The sequence below is a fragment of the Asterias amurensis genome, chromosome 18 (assembly GCF_032118995.1).
Source record: "Asterias amurensis chromosome 18, ASM3211899v1".
In the NCBI taxonomy this organism is placed as follows: Eukaryota; Metazoa; Echinodermata; class Asteroidea; order Forcipulatida; family Asteriidae; genus Asterias; species Asterias amurensis.
In genome coordinates, this window is record NC_092665.1 from 848,487 (window position 1) to 871,044 (window position 22,558).

Sequence of the window (22,558 nt, forward strand, 5' to 3'; positions counted from 1 at the left end):
TATAAATATCGTGTACGGATGTAATTTGTCCTCTTCTTGTCGTGGCGACACGCACTAGATGTATTATTATTATTGAGAAATGAGTGCGAGTATTCAAACATTCATGCATTCACCCCCAGGGCCATCATCACTTGTATACTTCGCATAGTCAACTTGCAATACTTACATTATCAATGTGTATCGAACATGTATTTTGAATGAGCTACAATGGAAAACTGTCCCAGGAACTCTACATATTATTTTGAACCGGAGTATAACGGACTTACGCAGTGTATTGTCGTAGTTAACTTCATTTACTTCATTGTTGGGGTTCCGGGAAATGCTTTGATCCTCGCGGTGAACCGCAGACGAGCTGTCAAAACTGGAACCCGTGTGTTTATGAGCGCGCTCGCTGCTATTGACTTGAGCTTATGTACAATGTGCCTGTTTGAAGCCCTCTTCATCTTGTCCTACGGCAGATTGACTAATACTGATACGGATTGTTCATACCTTAATACGATGATTACTGCTCTGTATCTGGGATTGATTTTATCGTCTGGCTTTTCAGCGGTTGTCATCGCTTTTAACCGATGTCATGCAGTGTGTAATCCACACCAACGAAGGATAAGCTCAAGGAAAGCCGTAGCCATATCAGTGGCTTGTGTTGTTACGGCCCTCAGTGCTGAAGTTGTAGCCAGTATTGTCGTACACATCCACAAGGGTGACCAAGTCATTGCAGCTTACTGCCGCGGAATCCCACTTATTGCGATGTACATTGTTTCAATGGTTCTAGTGGTTTGTTTCTACGGCAAAATATTGTATTTTTTACGCAGACGTGCAAAGATCCTTGCACAGTTCAAAAGTGGTGGGAACGATCAGGAGCCTGAAATAAGCACAATGTCAATAACTTTGGAGAAACGACATGCTCACTCAACCATCAAGGTAGGAACAGCCTCAACTCGTAACTATGCCGAATCTCAATCCACTGATGACATCAAAGGAGTAGTTGTCAAAGACTCGCCAAAACTCAGTGATCTTTCACAAAAGCAACCTAAAACTGGACCGTTAGTACAGGATGCCGCGTCTGTTTCCCGGCCAAACAGCGAGCGAACATCGCCCCGACCCACCCTCGTCAAGAAAGCATTTGGTCCCCAAGTGGAAAGACATTTGGAGCGCCCGCAAGTTCGCCCCCAAAAGACCGACAACAAAATAACAACAAATCTTCTTCTTGTGACACTAAGTTTTTTCCTGCTTTCATTACCGTTCGTTGGAACAAGCGTGTCTTCAATTAAAGTCACAAATAAAACTGGCGGGGAAAATGCTCAAGATGGAAGTTTCCTCGATGATACACGGCGGTTCATTCTATGGCACTTGGTGTTTTTGAAGAGCATGTTGAACCCGATTATTTATGCGGTTGTTGACGCCCGATTCCGGGCGGAGTGCAGAGCTTTACTCCGGCGACTAAAATGTTGCTGCCATAACCAGTAGATAATTTGCAGTAAGGATTTTTATTGTGACATCACACTTTGCCTAGCAATTAAGATTGATTGGTGCTTAATATCAATCTTTAACCCTTGTTGAAATGCCCTTGGTCCAAACAATACTATATTTTTGCATGTTATGTGTATTTTGTGCAGTGTCTGTGGCATTTGTCTTTGTAACTTCTTTTTTTACGACTCGGATAGTCTTTCAAAATTCGTTCAGAGAACAACATATTTATAAAGTTAAAAATTATTTAGGAGGAACTCTGGCCAAGCAACTTTCATTAATAGAAGGATAATTGGAATTGGGTTAGATGTTTTGGACTGTAAAAAGCTATCGTTATGAATTGAGTTTTGATGAGTATGATTGGAAAGATGTTTTATAAGTAGACCCACAAAAATGTGCGAAGATAATAATTGTTTTCCTTTTTTCGCCGTGAACCAAACGTTTGACTCCACAAAATGGCGTTAACAATAGTTAATCTATGACCTTTATTAGGTTTCACGAAGAGACGCATATTCGAGTAGTTACTTAAGACAAATATCCAACTTTTTAAGTTAGTTTGTCAATGGAGAGGTTAAACTTTTACTGTATTAATGTGAGAGGTTTTAAACGGCATTCAAACCGTATGTTAATTGTAGATTTGAAGTTAATTTGAAGCTTAACACAGAATCATAAACATTACAGTCAAGCTTTTCGACGATAAGTAGACTTGTGGACAAGTCGTTAAATCGGCCCCACGCGGTAAGATAGTCGAGTTGTAGCGGTGCTCTCGCGAGATCACTGCTCTCGCGCGAACTGCTGGCTCCCCGATTTGTACTAATGAGGAGTAGAAATCGGGGAGCCAAGAGCACCGCTACAACTCGACTATCCTACCGCGCGGGGCCGATTTAACGACTTGTCCACAAGTCTAGACGATAAGTGGCTCTTCATGAAAACAGAAGTGATGAAAGCGTCCCCCAAATACTAAAGATTGTTGTTGTCAAAGATTATTTGAGTTTTTAATAACTGTCGGAAAACCATTATCTGTGGTTGTTTGATGTCATTAATTCCAACGGGATTGTCGACTTGCTTCAGTCCTGCGTACCGTTTGATGGATTGTTATTTCCTCATACATTCGTCACTTCATGTAAACTAAAAAACGAGGCGTGCACACAGAGCATTAATAGCAAATCTAATATCGTTCGACAAGCTGACTAGTGTAACAACAGAACTATAACCTGTTAGCTCAAGAAACTTGCCGAATAGGGATTTTTTAGCGGACACCTTTTTTGTCATGAGGTCTCCGTTCATTTTTCGGCAAAAATGCAGCTTTCTTCATTCATTGTAAAAAATTCGTGTCAATAGAACTTGGGTGGACACTAAGAGTGGACGGTTTGGGCTATGGTTCCCTTACTAAAAATAGTGTCATTTTGCCCCCCCCCCCATTATCTCAAAATGGATGTTTAAAGGCACTGGACATGTTTGGTCAATATTGTCAAAGGCCAGTGTTCTCACTCGGTGTCCCAACAATATAAAACAACAAATTTAATCTTTAATAATTGTGCTTTTAGATATCAAAATAAATGCTTCAGCTAAAGTCTTAATACTGTAAGTGAGAAATTACCACTTTCTAAAAAAAAAAACTACGTTACTCTAGAGGGAGCCATTGTTTCTCACAATGTGTTTTACTACCAACAGCTCTCAACTGCTCGTTTCCAAGTAATTTTTTATGCTTACAATTATTTTGAGTAATATTACCAATAGTGCCAAGTGTTAATATCGTTCCTCGTTTTACTCTTATTAAACATGCAAATGGCGAATCTAGTTATTCGTTCGTCAAGCCAATTTTTTGTAATAATCGTACAAAAACCATTGCAAAAATTGTTGTAAGTTGTGTATTCACTCTGGCACTTCTTAAAAACGATGACGATGTGTGTAGACTAAAGATAAGATAGTTAGATCTGTTATTGTCTGTTATTTCTGTGTTTTTTAAGTGAAAATTGTTAAATGTATAGGTTTCCCCGGTCATTTTTCGGCACTGCTTTATTCTACGATACTAGTGTATCTAGTCCGCATGTTCGTTTTCTGGAGCATAACACGCGACACGTTTTCAAAAGGTGTCTCAAATTCGCTTCGGGGATAAAGAACATTGGTTTTACCCAACACTGGTGTGAAAAGCACTAAAAGGCTACACTCAATGTTGCCATGCGATACGCTGTTCCAACAACACGTGGCTAATGCTGGGCCTTTTTTTCCTTTTTTTTCTCTTTACACAAAATGCCCGGAAACTGTTTATTTCCAGTCACAATTCAATTGAGTCCAAGTACTAATTAATTATACACGACTGGCTGTTTTTTCGAGCACAATATTTCTCTAAAAGTGATTCTAAATAATAATGTAAAAACACTAATGGATTAATCTATGAAATTTTCATTAACGTCAGTGGTTAAGTTCAGTCAAGCATGAGGTGATGGCAAAGTCTGCTGTCACACCACAGTATTTTTTTGGCGGTCACCCTGTTTAATTTATAGCTTCTTTGTCATAATTCACCCATTAGAATCGGGTAATTTATTAAGTTGATGTTCGATGTGTTATTCAATACCGTCAAGCCGTTTCCAATTAAAATATCGTGTTAACAAATGAATTATTTCACAGAATTCTTAACCGTATCCATTTTTTCAAAACTCATTAATCCCCTCGTTTAATTCTTTGAGCAAACCAAAATAATATATCCATTATAATGATTAGTTTCATGACTACTTGCCGTGTGCAACGTTGTATTATATTTTGCGATGGATGTTTCGAGTCTCATCAACATGTTTGGTCAAGATTGGGCGCATTTCACAGCCTTCTCGTTTGCTACCATCAGGCAGAAGGTTTGGCATAGAACACGGTTCAACATTATGAATCAAAACCCCTTATAAGTCCATCTAACATTTGTTGACCCAGATAGCCCAAGAACGTTTTTATTTTATTATTCCGCACTGCTTTTGGTCCTCATCACGAGGAGAATGCAAATGGTTGATATGATAAGGGCCTTTATAAGGGTGCAACCATCTTGCATTCTTCCCATTGGTATCAATGTAACCAAACCGAGGCTGGAAGAACAAAATAGTCTGGTTCCTATTTTGCAAAATGAGTATTAGCATTCATTATTGTTATTCGATACCAGGGACATGACCAAGATGAAGACAACATGATAAAGGTCCTAGACTGGTGCAAGTTCATTATTATTATAAGGCTAGCTGATCGTCTGATTTTGTTTACTTTACTCCCCAAAATTTAGATGCGATACTTTTAGGAGATATAAAATATAATCCAGTAAATGATTAATTAGTTCCCCTCCATAATAGCTGTTATAAAAGAATAGTTCTACTATGGTTCCCCTTTCACCTCCCCCCCCCCCCCAATAAAAAAAATTTAAAAAAAATCCACGACATGGGTTCTTAATGTGCGCCCTCTGTAGTTCAATTACAGGTAACTATGACATAATGCAGCGTGTTAATGGGGAATGTTTACGTTCGACGAGCGATGACAGATGTCAGATAAGTAATTCAACAAAACGTCTGGTGTGAACATGATCTAAGGACTCTTCTTATAAAATGTGACTGTTCATAAGTCTTGAGGATTACTCCAAAGCTAAGAATTATGCAAACACTCCTTGGTGAGTGGTAGGTAGTGAAAACCGATCGTAGAAATGTGTCTGTTTTCCTTCGTCGTGCACAGTGTATATAGTTATGGACGACATAACGACAGACTTTGACAAGTAGCTGAATAGATGTAGATGTCTATGGATGATCCTCTTCAATGATACAATCAAGGTAATTGTCACAAAAGGTAGGGTAACCAACCAACCAAGAAGCTGGAAGGTTACTATAATAATCTCTATCTATAAAAAAGGAGGTCTCCACACTTAGTAGTTATAAATCAGGTTTGTTTTTTATTGTTGCAAAATAAAATAACAGCTGATTTTTTTTTACAAAGTGTGGAGACCTAGTCTGCACATCCACGTATGCTTGTTTTTTTGTTTGATTAAAATACTCGTACCCCAGTCCACTCAGGCCCTGCAAAACCTTAGGCTGCAGTGATAGATGATAATTCTAAAGGTGTTTCTTTTTAAGTTTGATTTGAGAAAACATGATTATTGGAAACACAAAAGCTGTTTAAGTACACGGTCCAATGTCATGATGAGCAACAATTGTTTGACCTCTATGTATAGAGGGCGCTCTACTCCAATGGCATAGACCTTATTGCAAATACCTGGTACTCACACAATATACCTGGAATTAGGTGCATGCTGGTCTAGCTAGCTATCAAATTTGATCACTAGCTAGACTAGCATGCACCTCATTCGACAGTTTGCGCTTGCGCAATGGTATTTGCGAAAAGGTCTATGAACAGACCTTGTGCATTTGCCGCCCTCTTTGATACTATACGTAGAAACACGCACTGGGGATGACTGTCACTCAGCACAATGGTTGGTAGCTCTTCATTGATCTCAGCAGTGTGAGAGGAATGTTTACAGGCTTTTGACATCAAATAATGGATATTAATTATGGTTTTACCCATATACACCGATGTGTGTAGCACTGTATACTCGGTACTTTCCAGAGTCCTGTGAAAAAAATAACAGGCATATTACCTGGGTGGGATTCGAACCCACGACCTTTACAATTCTAGAGCAGTGTCATACCAACAGTAGAGCAGTGTCATTCATGGGTAAAACCAAAATTAATATTTCTTTATCCCCGATGTAAATTTAAAGGAACACGTTGCCTTGGATCGGACGAGTTGGTCTATTAAAAGCGTTTGAAACCGTTTGTTATGAAATGCATATGGTTAGAAAGATGTTTTAAAAGTAGAATATAATGATCCACACAAGTATCACTCGAGACTGCCCGGTTTTCCTTTTACGTCGCGAACTAACGCGGTCGGCCATTTATGGGAGTCAAAATTTTGACTCCCATAAATGGCCGACCGTGTTACTCGACAGGGTAAAAAGAAAACCACGCAATTTCGAGGCATATTTGTGTAGATCATTGTATTCTACTTTTACAATATCTTTCTAACCATTTACATTTTACAACAAACGGTTACAGAACGATTTTCAAAGACCAACTCGACCGATCCAAGGCAACGTGTTCCTTTAATATCTATTAAATCAAATAAGGGGTGGAGCTATCAATCGGTTCTAGTAATTGGTCTATGAAGTAACAGCTTCAATTCAATGAGAAGTTTTTAATTGAATCTTACTTTTAGTTGTCAATGTTACTCTGTATAACTTTCCACCTGCAATCAGCACTGCCAGTGTCTCAAAATAGACCTCTGCACTTAAAGGCGCTGTACATGTTTGGTAATTGTCAAAGACCAGTGTTCTCACTTGGTGTATCCCATCATAAGCATTAAATAACAAGCCTGTTAAAATTTTGACTCAATTTGGTCATCGTAGTTGCGAGAAGATGATGGGAAAAAAACAAAAACATGTTGACTGAATTTGTGTGCTTTCACATATAGGAATAAAAGACTTTCAATATTTTAGTGAGAAATTACCTCTTTCTCAAAAACTACGTTACTTCAGAGGGAGTCGTTTCCCGCAATGGTTTATACTATCAACAGCTCTGCAATGTTTGTTATCAAGTCAGTTTTTAAGTTAATACTTGTTTTGAGTAAATACCAAACGTGTACCTTCCCTTTAAACATGTATGCTAAAAATAGAAAATCAGTGCTTGGATCTTGGACCTGTCAAAACTGGTGAGATAGTTGGTGAGCACTTTCAGGTGTACACCTGACATTATTGACAATTTTTTTTTACTGTATATACCTAACTGTCTTGCAGATCATCAAACTATCCCCATCTTACCTCAAGAACTGGACTTGTGAGGGCGCCCCAGGATATACTTGTATGCCGAATGCCGATCAACTCTGTGTTGACTGCTGAGTGCATCATCTAAGATGAAATGACACTAGGAGAACTGCCTACCAGTCAACCAGCACCTCTCCAACATGGATGCTTAGTTTCATCTCTGAGTTGTGACATGGAGGCTGGGAGAACTGCCTACCAGTCAACCAGCATCTCTCCAACATGGATGCATAGTTTCATCTCCAAGTTGTGACAAAAGGTACTTTTTTAAAAAGGTATTTTGAGAAACATAATGTTTTTTTTAATACTGTGAGAAACTTGGTAAAAAGGTGTTTTGAGAAGCAATTACTTTGTCCATTAAAAGTGTATTTAGATTTTTTAAAACAGTGTGGTTTTTTTCTTCACCAACACTGGAAATTATTTTGAAAGAAAGCCAGAAACATTTGATGTTTTACCAGTTCTTTTTTTATGTTGTTATCTTTCTAATCAGCTTTAAAAAAAAGAAGGTTTTTAGTGTTTAAAAAACTTTTTTTAAAAGGTGTTTTGAGAAACATTATTTTTTTTAAGGTGTAATTCTTTAAAAGTTTTAGTCCAAGCTCCAGACCCCCAAAAAATTTAGAAAACCCTACACAATTTTTTCTCTCAATACTTTTATATGAAAATGTCAGTAGGACATGTTGATTATGAATCAAGACGGTGTATAAAATTTTGACCCGGCAAAGTAAATTTTGGGGTCAAAAAAGAAAATGGCCGCCGTTTTCCCCCTGAAACCATATAAAAAAACTCCCATTGACTTTTTAACTAAAAAATTAAGAGACCAATTCAGCTCAAATTTAGCTGAAAGTTATAGGTTTGTACACTTTATATTTTGAATATTTCAAAATTCATTATGGCCACCATTTGGCATAAAAAATAGGGAAAAAGACAAATTTGGCGGGAAAATTTTTAGGCAAATTTTGTCAGGATCAAAATTGAATATAATTTTGGTTGAACAGAATAACGTGGTGAAAAATACACTTCCCTATATTTTTACATAAAAATGTGTAGCAAGACATGTTGATCATGAATCAAGATGGTGTATTAGATTTTAACCCGGCGAAAGTGCATTTTTTTGGTAAAAAAACAAAATGGCCGCCGTTTGTCCCCTAAGCGTGAAAGTATTAGGTTTGTACACTTTACATCTTAAATGTTTCATTTTGTATAAAAAAATGGGAAAAAACACAATTTGGGGATTTTTTTAGGCAAACTTGGTTAGGAACAAATTGAACAGAATATGTGGTCAAAAGTACACATCCGAATATTTTTACCTGAAAATGTGTGATAAGACATGCTGATCATGAAACAAGACGGGGTATACAATTTTGAACCGGCAAAATGATTTTTGAGGTATAAAAAAAAAATGGCTGCCGTTTTCCCCCTGAAACCATATAAAAAAACTCTCATTGACATAACTAGAAAATTAAGAGATCGATTCAGCCCAAATTTGGCTGAAAGCTATAGGTTTGTACACTATATATTTCAAATAATCAAAATTCACTATGGTCGCCATTTTTGCATAAAAAATAAGGAAAAAGACAATTTTGGGAAAAAATTTCAGGCAAATTTGGTCAGGATCAAATGTAAATATAATTTTGGTCAAGAACAGAATAATGTGGTGAAAAAAAAAACTGTTGAATATTTTTACATAAAAATGTGCAGTGAGACATGCTGATCATGAATCAAGATGGTGTGTAAAATTTTGACCCAGCAAACGGATTTTTTGAAAAAAAAAATAAAAAATGGCCGCCGTTTTCCCTCTGAAACCATAAACCAAACTCCCATTGACATAACTAGAAAACTAAGAAACCGATTCAGCCCAAATTTGGCTGAAAGCTATAGGTTTGTACACTATATATTTCAAATAATCAAAATTCACAGAGGCCACCATTTTTGCATAAAAACTAAGGAAAAAGACAATTTTGGGGGAAAATTTCAGGCAATTTTGGTCAGGATCAAATGTATACAATTTTGGTCAAGAACAGAATAATGTGGTGAAAAAAAAAAAACACTTTTGAATATTTTTACATAAAAATGTGCAGTGAGACATGCTGATCATGAATCAAGATGGTGTGTAAAATTTTGACCCAGCAAAGTGAGTTTAAAAAAAAAAAAAAAAAAAAAAAATGGCCGCCGTTTTCCCCCTGAAACCATAAACCAAACTCCCATTGACATACTAGAAAACTAAGAAACCAATTCAGCCCAAATTTGGCTGAAAGCTTTTGGTTTGTACACTATATATTTCAAATAATCAAAATTTACTAAGGCTACCATTTTTGCATAAAAAATAAGGAAGAAGACAATTTTGGGGGAAATTTTCAGGCAAATCTGGTCAGGATCAAATGTAAATATAATTTGTGTCAAAAACAGACCAATATGGTGAAAAAAAAAACACTTTTGAATATTTTTACATTAAAATGTGCAGTGAGACATGCTGATCATGAATCAAGATGGTGTGTAAATTATTTGACCCAGCAAAGTGAGTTTTTGAAAAAAAAAGAAAATGGCCGCCGTTTTCCCCCTGAAACCATATACAAAACTCCCATTGGCATAACTAGGAAATTAAGAGACTGATTCAGCCCAAATTTTCACCACATTATTCTGTTCAACCAAAATTTTATTTAATTTTGATTCTGACCAAATTTGCCTTAAAACTGGCACCAAAAATTGTCTTTTTCCCTATTGTTTATGTAAAATGACGGCCATTTTATTGAATTTTGGAATATTTAAAAAGTAAAATGTACAAACCTTTAACTTTCAGCAACATTTGGGCTGAATCTGCCCCTTAACTTTCTAGATGTCAATGGGAGTTTTTTTTTTAAATGGCGGCCTTTTTTTTAACCCAAAAATGCACTTTGCCGGGCCAAAATTTTATACACTTTCCTGATTCATGATAAGCATGTCTTAGCCCTAGTTTTTATGTAAAAATATTGAGGGGAGCAAATAATGTAAGGTAAAAATGTTTTAAAGCATTTTTTGGCACTGTGGAGCTTAGACTAATTGTTTTAACGTTTTTCCAGTTTAAAAGAATTTTTAAAACCTATGGATGTTTTTTGTTCTGCATGAATTATTTTGAAAGGAAGAAAACCATTTCCCTTTTTACCAATTCTTTTTGTATGTTGTTGAACTACTTTGTTCAATTTCGGTACAAATTTTTAAAAGGTGTTTCAAGAAACACAATTTTTTTAAGGTGTTTTGAGAAACATCAATTCTTAAAAAGGATTTTTGGAGAAACATAATTTTCTTTGTAATTTGCTTTTCAAACCTGTAAAGCTGAGAAGGGTTTTTTCCAAAACAATTTTCAATAGCAAACTTAATGCAAATCCAACAAAAACGTTTTCTGGCTTTCACTTATTAAAGTGTTTCTCCTCTGTTGATTTCTCATTCGAGATTTGTATTTTACTTTACTAGTGTGCTGTTGTTCCTGGTCAAGGTCAATCAAGCTACAGTGTGAACATCTTCATTACATCTTAAACATGGTGAGTAAACATGATATGCCAGTACATAAATCCTGATCATTTCATTGCTTGGCTGTGAGTTTGTGGAAGACAATCTTCCTCTAGTTACTTGACCCTGTGTTATCATGGCAGCTGTATCTTCACTTGAGACATCGTTCTCGTCCAATTGCTGAAACCAATCATCTAAAATACTCTGACTTTTCCCAATATTTATACCAAGGTTTTTGAACATTCACAGGGGTACAAATTTTCCCTGTAACCAATTAAATTGTTTTTTTCCCTGGATAAAAATGTTTTGTTGTGATTTATGTAAGTTCACAAGTCCAATTACCTGAAATACTTTAACCCAAATTTTCAAATCTAACTGAAACCACATTTTCAACACTTTTCATAAATCTTTAAGAGATTGGTGTGAAATTTAACAAAATTCTTTGCATGATTTTTTTTGTTGAGTAATTGCAGCTGAGAAACAAAACTTTTTTCCTAATAATTTTGTTTCCATGTTTGTTCAATTTGGATAATTTACTCTTGGAGAAACGTATATTTTTCCTTCTGTTTGTCAAATGCCAAATTCGCTTCCTTTAGTTTAAAGGCAGTGGACACTATTGGTAATTACTCCAAAACATCTATTAGCATAAAACCATACTTGGTAACGAGTAATGGGAGAGGTTGATTGAATAAAATAGTGTGACAAATGGCTCCCTCTGTAGTGCCATAATTTTCGAGAAAGAAGTAATTTTCATGAATTTGATTTTGAGACCTCAGATTTAGAACTTGAGGTCTCAAAATCAATCATCTAAACGGACACAACTTCGTGTGACAAGGGTGTTTTTTTTCCTCATTATTATCTCGCAAGTTCAATGACCGATTGAGCTAAAATTTTCACAGGTTTGTTATTTTATTCATATGTTGAGATACACCAACTTTGAAGGCTAGTCTTTGACAAATTCCAATAGTGTCCACTGTCTTTAAGGTGAAGGTTTATTATTGAGAAATGTAATGTTTCTTGTGGCATATCATTTATTGCACAGTTTGACTAACTTTTACATACATGTTTATGAGAAACTTGTCACAGACTTTTAAGAAACAATTTTTTAAAAAGTTTTTGGGACAGTTTAGCAATTATTGATTCAAAACAGGGCCATGTTCATGACTCGGCTTACCGTTAGCAAGGTAATTCTGCATATATACAACAAGGGTATTTCACTAGTAAGTAGGGAATTTTGACTCCACATTACTAGACAATCTTTGCTTACACAGCTAGCACCAAAATTTGGGGCTTGCCCTGTAAGCAAATTAACTGGCAGTAAGTAGCACTATGAAATTGTGCCAAGGAAAGTTTACTATAGCTCTATGGGACTTTAACAATGTGCTTTCTACATATCATTCATGACATATTATTACTGACACTATTTTGTGGTTTTCATTTTTGTGTGCAGGTCAGACATGAAATGGGCTGTGATGTTTGATTCCAACGTTGACATCTGCTTGTGATTCCTACATCGGGCAGCTACGTTTGGATGCCTACATGGTGGGGTTTCTAACATGGACATCAACATCTGATTTCTTCATGGACAGCACTGTTGGATTCTGACATGGACTTGAACATTTTGATTCCTTTACGAACAGTAACGCCTGATGCCTACATTAACTTCTGAATTCTACATGGACAATAAGATGCCTACATTAACTTCTGATTTCTACATGGACAATAAGATTGTGTAACTCTGATTTGTGAAAATTTTGTAGTAAAGAGAATCTTAGTCGAAAAAAAAAAACAATATTTGCGATTAAAGGCTGTGTCACACTGGGGAATTTACAGGCAACCAGTTCCAGGCAATCTTTAAAAAGAAAATTCATTCCCATTTAAGTTCCTACTATTTCCTAAGGGATTGTGATTTACAAGAAAAATGTATATTTATGCTGCCAAAGTGCCCCCTGTGCCTGGTTGCCTCCAAGTTGCCTGTAAAATGTGCCCAGTGTGACATTACCTTAATTGTTATTACTTAAAGGTACTGGACACATTTGGTCGATGTCAAAGACCAGTATTCTCAAATATATGCATCAAATAACAAACCTGTACAAACTTTGACTCAATTGGTCATTGAAGCTGAGGAAATTAATGAAAGACACAAATTCCCCTGGTGCATGCACTAAGTTTATGTGCTTATAAAAAAAGGCTTCAGGCCTGAAGTTTTTTAGTAATTGGGTGAGAAATAACTTCTTTCTCATAAACTACGTTACTCGATTGCTCGTTCGTAAGTTTTTATGCTAACAATTATTTTGAGTCATTACCAATAATGTCCAGTGCCTTTAAAAATGTTAGCCACAAGTATCCAGGAATGACTGTTCTACAAAAGCTTAACAGATAATTTAAACAAAATAATGGGGTCAGGTGTTTGAGAAGACAAGTTTTACCAACATGTTTTTAGTTATCCATGTCAAACTTGCATTTATCAAATGATATTTTTTGTAGGACTTTGAAACGGTCACCCCGTACCAATTAGCATTAGTTTCAATGTGGGCCTACTTATTCATGATCCATGTCATTAATGTTGCCACAATTATTTCCACATCAGAGTAGTATTATTTATGTCAATAATTTAATGGTAAAAAGCTGATTATAGATATTAGCTGATTATAGATATTCTAGATTTAATTAAAAATGAATGATTAACGATAATTCATGTTATAGCATTTTAAACTGTACTGTAATTATCGCAATAATAAAAATGGTGCACTATGAATCTAAACCTGTTTTTGTCTGATTGTCATTATTTTGTTGCCAAACCTGTATTTATTTGTTCAAACGCATTATTTGACTTCACTAAACGAAACAAACATGTGCACATTAGGAAATCTTAGCTTATTAAATAAAATAAAAAATATAAAAAAACGAATTAAATTTTATATTAAAAACGAAACCGACAACAAGTTTATGTTTCCATGTGGCCGAGTAGGCTATTAACTGGTAGTCTTGATTCAAGAATATTAATCTTGAGAGAGCGCCCTCTTGTGACATTATTAATTATTGTGGCACTTTCAATTACATATTAATTAATATCGCCACAAGAGGGCGCTATCTCAACGACTGATCCCTACCTAGTATAATACGCGTATTATACACGTGTACATAACATGTCGTTCTAATGTTTACCACCTAAAAAATTTTTTTTTCAACCCGGATGACGCCATAGCCTAGCGGATAAGGAGACGGCTTTGGAGAACTACACTGGAGACATCGATGCGGGTTCGAGCCCCGGCCAGGACACCACCCACATGGAGACACCATAGGAACGCCCACGGACCCCGGACCACGACGAGGAGGCAACTCGGCGGAGATACACCAGAGGGAGGCGTGGACCCGGAGAGAGAGAGAGAGGGGGGAGTGGTGGACCGGGTAGGAAGGAGAGTGGAGGCGAGATTTTTTTTTAATTAAATTTTATTTATTTTTTAATTAAAAAAAAAAAAAAAAGTCAAAATTAACGGTGAATCATTTTCTTAAAATCGCCTGAAACGTACGCTCGTTAATTTTTTTTATTTTCCATTAAAGAAAATCCAAAATTGTAAAAACTTGCAAAAATCACCACTAATTTTTTTTTTTTGGTAATTCATTTTCTTAAAATCGCCTGAAACGCATGCTCGTTAATTTTTATGCGAACTTTTTTTTTTTGCCCAAAATACTCTAAAAATAACTGAAAATTTCAAAACTTGACAGTCGAAAACCTCCAAAACACCCTTAAAACAGTATGGAATACACTCCAGAGTGTCCTATTAACATTCTACATGATATACGAGTTCTGGTTACAAAAATTGTCACAGGAAAGTGTCTTTTTAAAGAAATAATTGCTTATTATAACTCTAAGACGGCACTTAACGTACATTGTACATGCTATAACTCTTATTTACATCAATTTAAATGCACAGAACAAGCGTTCGTAACTTCAAACTTCTTATTTTTAAGTGTAACAGATAGTATGCTCCACTCAACTTCGAATTCAGAAGCTGTTTTATTTAATAAGCTTGTTTAATGTGCTTTTTATACACAAGAACCTTGATAACTTAAGCTATATTAAACAAGTGTGTGAAGAATTTAGTCTGGTACCTTAATTCAGAATAGTGTTGTAAAAGCACTAAGAGACAAGGAGCCAGACTTCAAAACTGTTGCTAAAAATTGTATGGAAGCTTAGAACGACCATCTGCATTGCCAAATTTCCAAGTTAAATACATTAAAGAAATCCAAAGAAATTAGAAAACTCTGTATTTTGGGTTCTAGTGGCTTTGCAGAATCTACTTTTTAAGATAAAATGGTGGAAAGATACAATACAGTACTTTTAGTACTAAGCATCTAACTTTGTGGAAATGAAGATGTTCACTCTAAGTTTCCATACATTATGATTACGGTTAAAACTTAAGGTCCTGCTCGGTCCGTACAACGTTTTGCTGATAAATATCATCACGCATGATACAAATACATCATATTTACCCCATATAAAACCAAACTAAGTATTTAAAACCTGTTTTAACTCTGTCTGACTTGTGTAAAAATTGTGTTAACTTTACATATCAAATATACCCATACCATGCATGCATACTACAGCGAGATTGCCTTTACTTTTCATTTCATTGCTTTGTATTCCGTAAAAAGTGTTACCCTGTTGATTTCTGCATTTCATTAACCTTGATTCAGGCCTGATGCTTCATTCTTGTAAGGGCAGGGCAGCTTTTGCTCAGTGAAACGTAATACGAGGGTAATTTAAACAATTACGGGCCAATTTAGGGCGCCAAGGCAATGACCAAGATAATGTGCATCGAGGCAATTGCAGCGTAATTTGTCTCTGCAAAGTATCAGGCCTGATGAATCAAAGGAGTTATAAGATGTACACGACAATATATTCAGCAATGTTTTCACTTAATAACATAAAGAGCCATATAGGCCTGTACATGTAGATGGTAAAGATCTGTTTCTGCACCACACTTTGCTTTGAATTAAATTCATAGCTTTTGAAATAAATATCAACTTTGTATCAAGTTGTAACCAGTAAAGACTGATGTCTGAGTGGTTTAATAAGAGTCCATGTAAACAGATCTTTTTACAATAATTAAAACTCACTACATGAGACGTACCTTAACATCTTAGTATTGAATGAATCACGAAGGTGAACTGAATTAGCTTGAGACGCTGAGAAGATGACGGGCGAGGCAGCATCTCACAGGCTCTCTTCAGTCAATGTGACGCATCTTTCATACCAATGCTTGTCATCATCTTGAGTGTTCTATAAAAAAAAGTTCAAAGGACAGAATGAATGCATGAATAACATGTCAAGAGGAAAACAGTTGCTGCCCCTCGTCTATGGAATGAGCTCCCCGCGGGTCTGTGAGAGGCGATCTTGTTGCCTGTGTTCAAAAGCCTCCTCAAGACATTTCTGTTTCCCCACTCATCCTAGTTCGCTTGTATTTCTTTTTGTCCTAGTCTCATGTAAAGCACTCTGTTCTCCGTAGAGCGCTATGAATGCTTCGTATTATAATTATTATATTGTATACAAGTAATTCAGTTCGTAGTAGGGGCTGATGAATGGCAATGTGGATCCAGATTGGTAGAAAAGTGTTGTACATCTTAAGGGGTGATCATAAGGAGATGGTTCTAGACTGATGTACAATTGCTATGCATCTCTTCTCGCCTCATCAAGAACAAAACCTTTTATGTATCCAAAATACTGTGAAGCAACCACTCTTTAGTGGCCTCATCCATTGCCATCAGCCAAGGGTTACCCTTTGGTGGTTTAAACAGCATAATTGCAATTAGTACACTGAAGTACAACTTGGGGTAATTGGCGACGGGTTGAGAAAAACAGAAAAACCTACGTGCTTTGCACCTTTGGCATACCAGAGGTTTATAATATAGGGACGGGTCAAGAACAGAAGACAAGTGGAAACAGATTTGAAGTGGATCCACAACCCCCCCCCCCCTCCCTTCTCTAGTACTGTATACCACAGGCAAAGAGATCATAGGCAAATCATTGTAACCTCATATTGAATAAATAGAAACGTTGTTTATGGTTTTATCATTTTGTGGTGGGTGACAATTGGATCAGTTTGTACCCTGTAAAGTAAACTAAGGTGCCTGGTTCATGATTACCAACATTTTCACAAGCGTACAAATTGTTTGCTGGGAGGTGGGATTTTCCCTTTAAGAAAGTCAGACAAGCTACAATGTACTTCTAATTTATAAGCAGGAAATTGCGGAATATAATCCTTTGCTTAAAGACATACTTTTTACATTTCTGGTCGATACAGTTTTGAAGGGGTAACATGTTGGGGGTGTTTCCTGAATGGCAGACAAGGGGGTACTTTTTGGGTTGAAACAGATTCGAATTGAAGGAGGGGTAACATTGTGGGGGTGGGTCCTGAATAGCAGACAAGGGGGTACATGTTTTGGGTTGAAATAGATTTGAATTGAAGAAGGGGGTAACATTGTGGGGGCAGGTCCTGAATGGCAGATAAGGGGGTGTATATTGGATTGATACCGATTTGAAGTAGAAGGGGTAAAATGTTGGGAGGGGGCGGCTCCTGAATGGGAGACAATTGGGGTGCATAGGATTGATACAGATTCATGTAGTAGAAAGGGTAAAATGTTGGGGGGCGGGTCCTGAATGGCAGACAATTGGGGTGCATAGGATTGATACAGATTTGAAGTTGAAGGGGTAAACTGTTGGGGGCGGGTCCTAAATGGCAGAAGAGTGGGGTGCACAGGATTGATACAGATTCAAAGTAAATGGGTAACATGTTGGGGCGGGTCCCAAATGGCAGAAAAAGTGGGTGCATGTAGGATAGGTTCAGATTTGAAGTAGAAGGGGTAATATGTTGGGGGCGGGTTCTGAATGGCAGACAAGGGGTGCATATTGGATGGATACCGATTTGAAGTTGAAGGGGTAAAATGTTGGTGGCGGGTCGTGAATGGGAGACATGTGGGGTGGATAGGATTGATACAGATACATGTAGTAGAAAGGGTAAAAAGTTGGGGGCGGGTCTTGAATGGCAGACTAGTGGGGTGCATAGGATTGATACAGATTTGAAGTTGAAGGGGTAAACTGTTGGGGGCGGGTCCTCAATGGCAGAAGAATGGGGTGCATAGGATTGATACAGATTTGAAGTAAAAGGGTTAACATGTTGGGGGCGGGTCCTGAATGGCAGAGAGTGGGATGCATTTCAGATTGATACCATGATACCTAAAATGTAGAAAGTGGGGTGCATATTTTGGATTGATACTTTAAATCGCATTAAAAAACACACTTTTTTGTTCACTGCTGCTTCAATATTGTTTTTAATGCTGTTTTAAATCAATTTTCATCAGAAGCTTTTTTTTTTAACATAATCAGTTTTTAGCAGTTTTTAATGAGTAGGAATTGAAGGGAGTTGACCTAGATGCCAGTTTGGTCAAAAAACACTATTATGGATTTAAAAAGTGGCCTCCTTCTTTTTTAGTGAAAAGCCAAACCAAGAAAGCCAAACCAAGTATGTGGGCCTAAGTACATTAGAAAGGGTATCATGTTGGGGGCGGGGGGGGGGGGGGGGGGGGTCGGATCCTGAAAGGTAGAAAAGTGGGGTGCATATATTTTGGATTGTTACTTTAGATCGCCTAAAAAACTTAACCACTTTTTCTGTTGAGTGCTGCTTGAAATATTGTTTTTAATAATGTTGTTTTAAAATAAAGTTTCATCAAAAAACATCTGTTTTTTAACATTCTCATCTTTTAGCAGTTTTTAATGAGTGGGAATCATAGACATAGGGAGTTGACCACCTAGATGCCAGTTGGGTGAAAAAATGCTATCTTGGATTAAAAAATAGGCCTCCTTCTTTCTTGTAAAAAGCCAAAACGAGAAACTGTTTTTTTAAGTATGTGGGCCTTAGATATCACATTGAAGTAGAATGGGGTAACTTGCTGGGGGCGGATCCTGAAGGCAGAAAAGTGGGGTGCAGTTATTGGATTTATACTTAGATCGCCTAAAAACTAAACCACTTTTTTTATCACTGCTGCTTCATTAATGTTTTGAATGATGTTTTAAACAAAGTTTCATCAGAAAACATCTGTTTTTTAACATTCTCATTTTTTAGCAGTTTTTAATGAGTGGGAATTATAGACATAGGGAGTTGACCACCTAGATGCCAATTGGGTGAAAAAATGCCATCTTGGATTAAAAAAATAGGCCTCCTTCTTTCTTGTAAAAAAGCCAAAACGAGAAACTGTTTTTTTTAAGTATGTGGGCCTAAGATATCACATTGAAGTAGAATGGGGTAACATGTTGGGGGCGAATCCTGAAGGCAGAAAAGTGGGGTGCATATATTGGATTTATACTTAGATCGCCTAAAAACTAAACCAACCTTTTTTTATCACTGCTGCTTCATTAATGTTTTGAATGATGTTTTAAATAAAGTTTCATCAGAAAACATCTGTTTTTTAACATTCTCACTTTTTAGCATTTTTTTAATGAGTGAGATTATAGACCGTACAGGATTTTGACCTAGATGCCAGTTGGGTGACCAAAATGCTATTTTGTATTGAAAAAGCGGCCTCCTTCTTTCTTGTAGAAAGCCAAAACAAGAAACTGTTTTTTTTTTTAAGTATCTAGGCCTAAGATATATAAATTTTGAAGTAGAAGGGGTATCATGTCGGGGGTGGATTCTGAAAGGTAGAAAAGTGGGGTGCATATTTCGGTTTGATACTTTAGATCGCCTAAAATATCTAACACTTTTTTTTTTCACTGCTGCTTCAATATTGTTTTAAAGATTTGTATTGTAAAGTTTCATCAGTTGACATTTTCAAAGATTATTTGTTTGATTATTTTCACTTAACAAAATTTCTTTGCAAATTTAAATAAGTGGCATTATAGACATGGGAGTTGACATCCAGTTAGGTAATCAATATACTAGAGCTTTGATTTAAAAAGGGGCATCCTCCTTCTTTTTTGTAAAAAGTCCAGAAAAGAAAGAGAAACTGTTTTTCTTTTTGTGTAGGCCTGAAGTAGAGAATGGTAAGATATTTGGGGTGGAGCCACAGTGGCAGACAAGTGGGGGGGGGGGGTATTTGGGATTGGTGCTTTTAAAGTAGGAAGGGTAACGTGTTTGGAACAGGTTGACATGACAAATGAAAAAAGGGTGCATTATGGGATAAAGTTTCAGATGTAACTTGATAGGGTGATATTTATTTATTTAAATATTTTTTTTTTTTTTTTTTTTTTTTTTTTGGGGGGTGGCTTACAAAATAGCAAACAACTATTGGGAATCGTGGGATGGTTGCATTTAAATGGGGACGGGTCAACAGAATGGCAGACAAGTGGATGGTTACAGTTTGGAGTACTAGAAGAGGTAAACAAATTGGGGATGGGTCCAAAAGGACAAGAGGGGATTGTTATGTCCGGGCGTGGCTTGAGATTGGTAGAATAGAGGGGCCAGGGCATGTCAGGAATAGGGGCTGGTTGACAAATTAGATAGTTTTTTTCTAAGTTCAGAAAATTGGTGATGAGAGTATAACATTTGAGAACTCACCATTATAATTTCAAGCAGTGAAGTTCAAAACTGATGAAGGTCCGGGGCAATGAGATCCATCTGAAGTAAAAAAAAACAAAAAAAAAGGAAGCAAATAAATAAAACATCCTTCAATACAGAGTTTGCCTTTGTTTTCTTTCCCAAGTGGTTCTAGGGGTTAGGGAGGGGGGAAGGGCCGTAACCCAAAACAGAAAGGTGCAATTTAAATACCGCTTAAAGGGGCAATGTTTTTTTAATTTTATTTCGCATAGCCACACACATTCTTTACAAAATCTTAAAGTCTATAACAAACATTAAAAGAGGCACCAAGGCAAAGACCAAAGGCACAAGAGATCTACGTAAGCTTTTAGTTTGTCATCTTTTAGCCTCAGTCAGTCAGCTGAGTTGGGATGATCGGATACAGCAAGGTAAATGCAAGGGTGACTTTAGTTGACAGCCAGCCACACTGACCCATTATGAACACAGAAGCCAGAGATCACAAGTGTTTAAGTTTTCCAGCGGAAGGAAAAACTCTCACGGCATAGGCCTAGACTAGCGGAGAGAACATGCAACACCAACTCTCACGCAGTGAGTCAAACCATGTAGGGTTCTTAAGGGCCAGTCACACTGCAGTGATAACGAAAAACGATAACGATCCTGTTAACAATGCACGCTCTTGATTGGTTCAGTGTGCGTATTCTGCGCAGAGCAATTCCACCAATAGAAATGTGTCTCTTTTGTGTGGTGATCGTTATCGCTGATGGTCAAACAAAATAAATAGCTCTACGGCCAAACACTAAAACAAGGAGCTTAGCTAGGAATCGCACATTGGCCACAGCAACAGCGATAGGTGATCGGGGGACCTTCCCAATTTTATCGCAAGAATAGAATGTGGACCTGCCATTTTGCAAGCACACAAACCATATCATTTAATTTAGGATTGATAAGCTACACAAATTGTGATACTGTCAACATTCGTGATGCTGTTGTAGCCCCACTGCATGCCCTGTCAGGACTGGAAGGGTAATGATTGATGACCGTGTACTGCAAGCATGGCAATGGGCCGAGTGTACACAGTCAACGGTACGGAACGGTACGGAACGTACGAACACTGGGCACATTTCACGTTACACACCAACCGACAACTTTGGTTGCCTAAAATTGCTGTTAAAAGTTATTGATACAAGCCAAATAACCTTCTACTATTTCCTAACATAATCATGAACAAACTGAACAGGAATATCGGTACTTACTGGCGTTTGCAGTGAAAGCATTTCGAGTTGAACACACGCAATTAGCAGACGACATTTTGACAGTGCACATCTGTCCTGTTTATGTAAACAACTCCTTGTAACTGCTCATGCGCAAAAGCGCAATGGCAAGTCACTTGCACGACCCCCCCCCCTACACACACACAACCACCCACTCTAGGCCACATACAAAAACAAAATTGTTAATCTTCCCCGCCTGACCGTTCAAACCCCCCGACCCCATTTTGTTATCGTTAAGGAACAACTTTTTAAAGAACGTTTTGATCAAAGTGTTCGGCTGTTATTTTTTAAAATAATTTATAGGTTTTAAGGATGTTCCTTCATTTGGCAATGCAAGAATAGTTCCTCAAATACTCGGGCTACACTGCGGTCAAGTTTTTCGAAAATGTTTACAGAAAATGCCATCTAGGAGAAAATTCGTTTGGCAATGGTTTGATACAAGTTTGAAAACCCCTAAAACGCACAAACCCTCTGTTATAGTTTTTGTGATGATTTCTTTGTTCTTAATTTCATATAATTATTAGGTCATGTCACGAAACTGTAACATACCACCAACTGTTTTGTGTTTGTACATGGCCTTTAATTCATACAGTGGATGAGGGAAACTTAGCTTACTGTACTAGGGTTGGGAAATGTTTGTTTTTATATTTGTAAAATTAAGCGATGTGTTACCCCCCCCCCCCCCCCCGCCCCAACCACCGTAATGCTCTATCTTTAATCTTTATAATTGGATCTCCCTTGCAAAAAGGAGTAAGATACCAGTCATAGCTTTTTTACATGGGAACCCTATCCCGGTAATCATAATTATGTTGTGCTAAGCTTCTTTGTATGCTCAAACAGATGTATTTGGGCCCAGGCTTTAAAGACACTGGCTGGACACCTTTGGTAATTGTCAAAGACCAGGTCGCAGTTTCGTAGAGCTGTTAAGCAGAAAAATGTGCTTAGCATGACATTTATTCCTTCAT

At 37.1% G+C, this 22,558-nt stretch overlaps 1 protein-coding gene and 2 long non-coding RNA genes across 3 annotated transcripts; 2 read left to right on the forward strand and 1 right to left on the reverse strand.

The window, feature by feature from the left end:
• The first annotated feature begins 207 nt into the window (after positions 1–207).
• LOC139950914 (uncharacterized) lies at positions 208–1,467 on the forward strand. Its single transcript, XM_071949755.1, has one exon. The coding sequence runs from the start codon at positions 208–210 to the stop codon at positions 1,465–1,467; it is 1,260 nt and encodes a 419-aa protein (XP_071805856.1).
• Positions 1,468–4,962: 3,495 nt separating this feature from the next.
• Positions 4,963–13,633, forward strand: LOC139950713 (uncharacterized). Its single transcript, XR_011787695.1, has 4 exons — positions 4,963–5,264; positions 7,280–7,562; positions 10,751–10,818; positions 12,237–13,633. It is a non-coding gene; the product is annotated as an uncharacterized lncRNA (long non-coding RNA).
• A 145-nt stretch (positions 13,634–13,778) lies between these two features.
• On the reverse strand, positions 13,779–21,648 carry LOC139950714 (uncharacterized). Its single transcript, XR_011787696.1, has 3 exons — positions 21,576–21,648; positions 20,344–20,403; positions 13,779–16,073 (listed from the first exon to the last, which is right to left on the reverse strand). It is a non-coding gene; the product is annotated as an uncharacterized lncRNA (long non-coding RNA).
• Between the last annotated feature and the right edge of the window lie 910 nt (positions 21,649–22,558).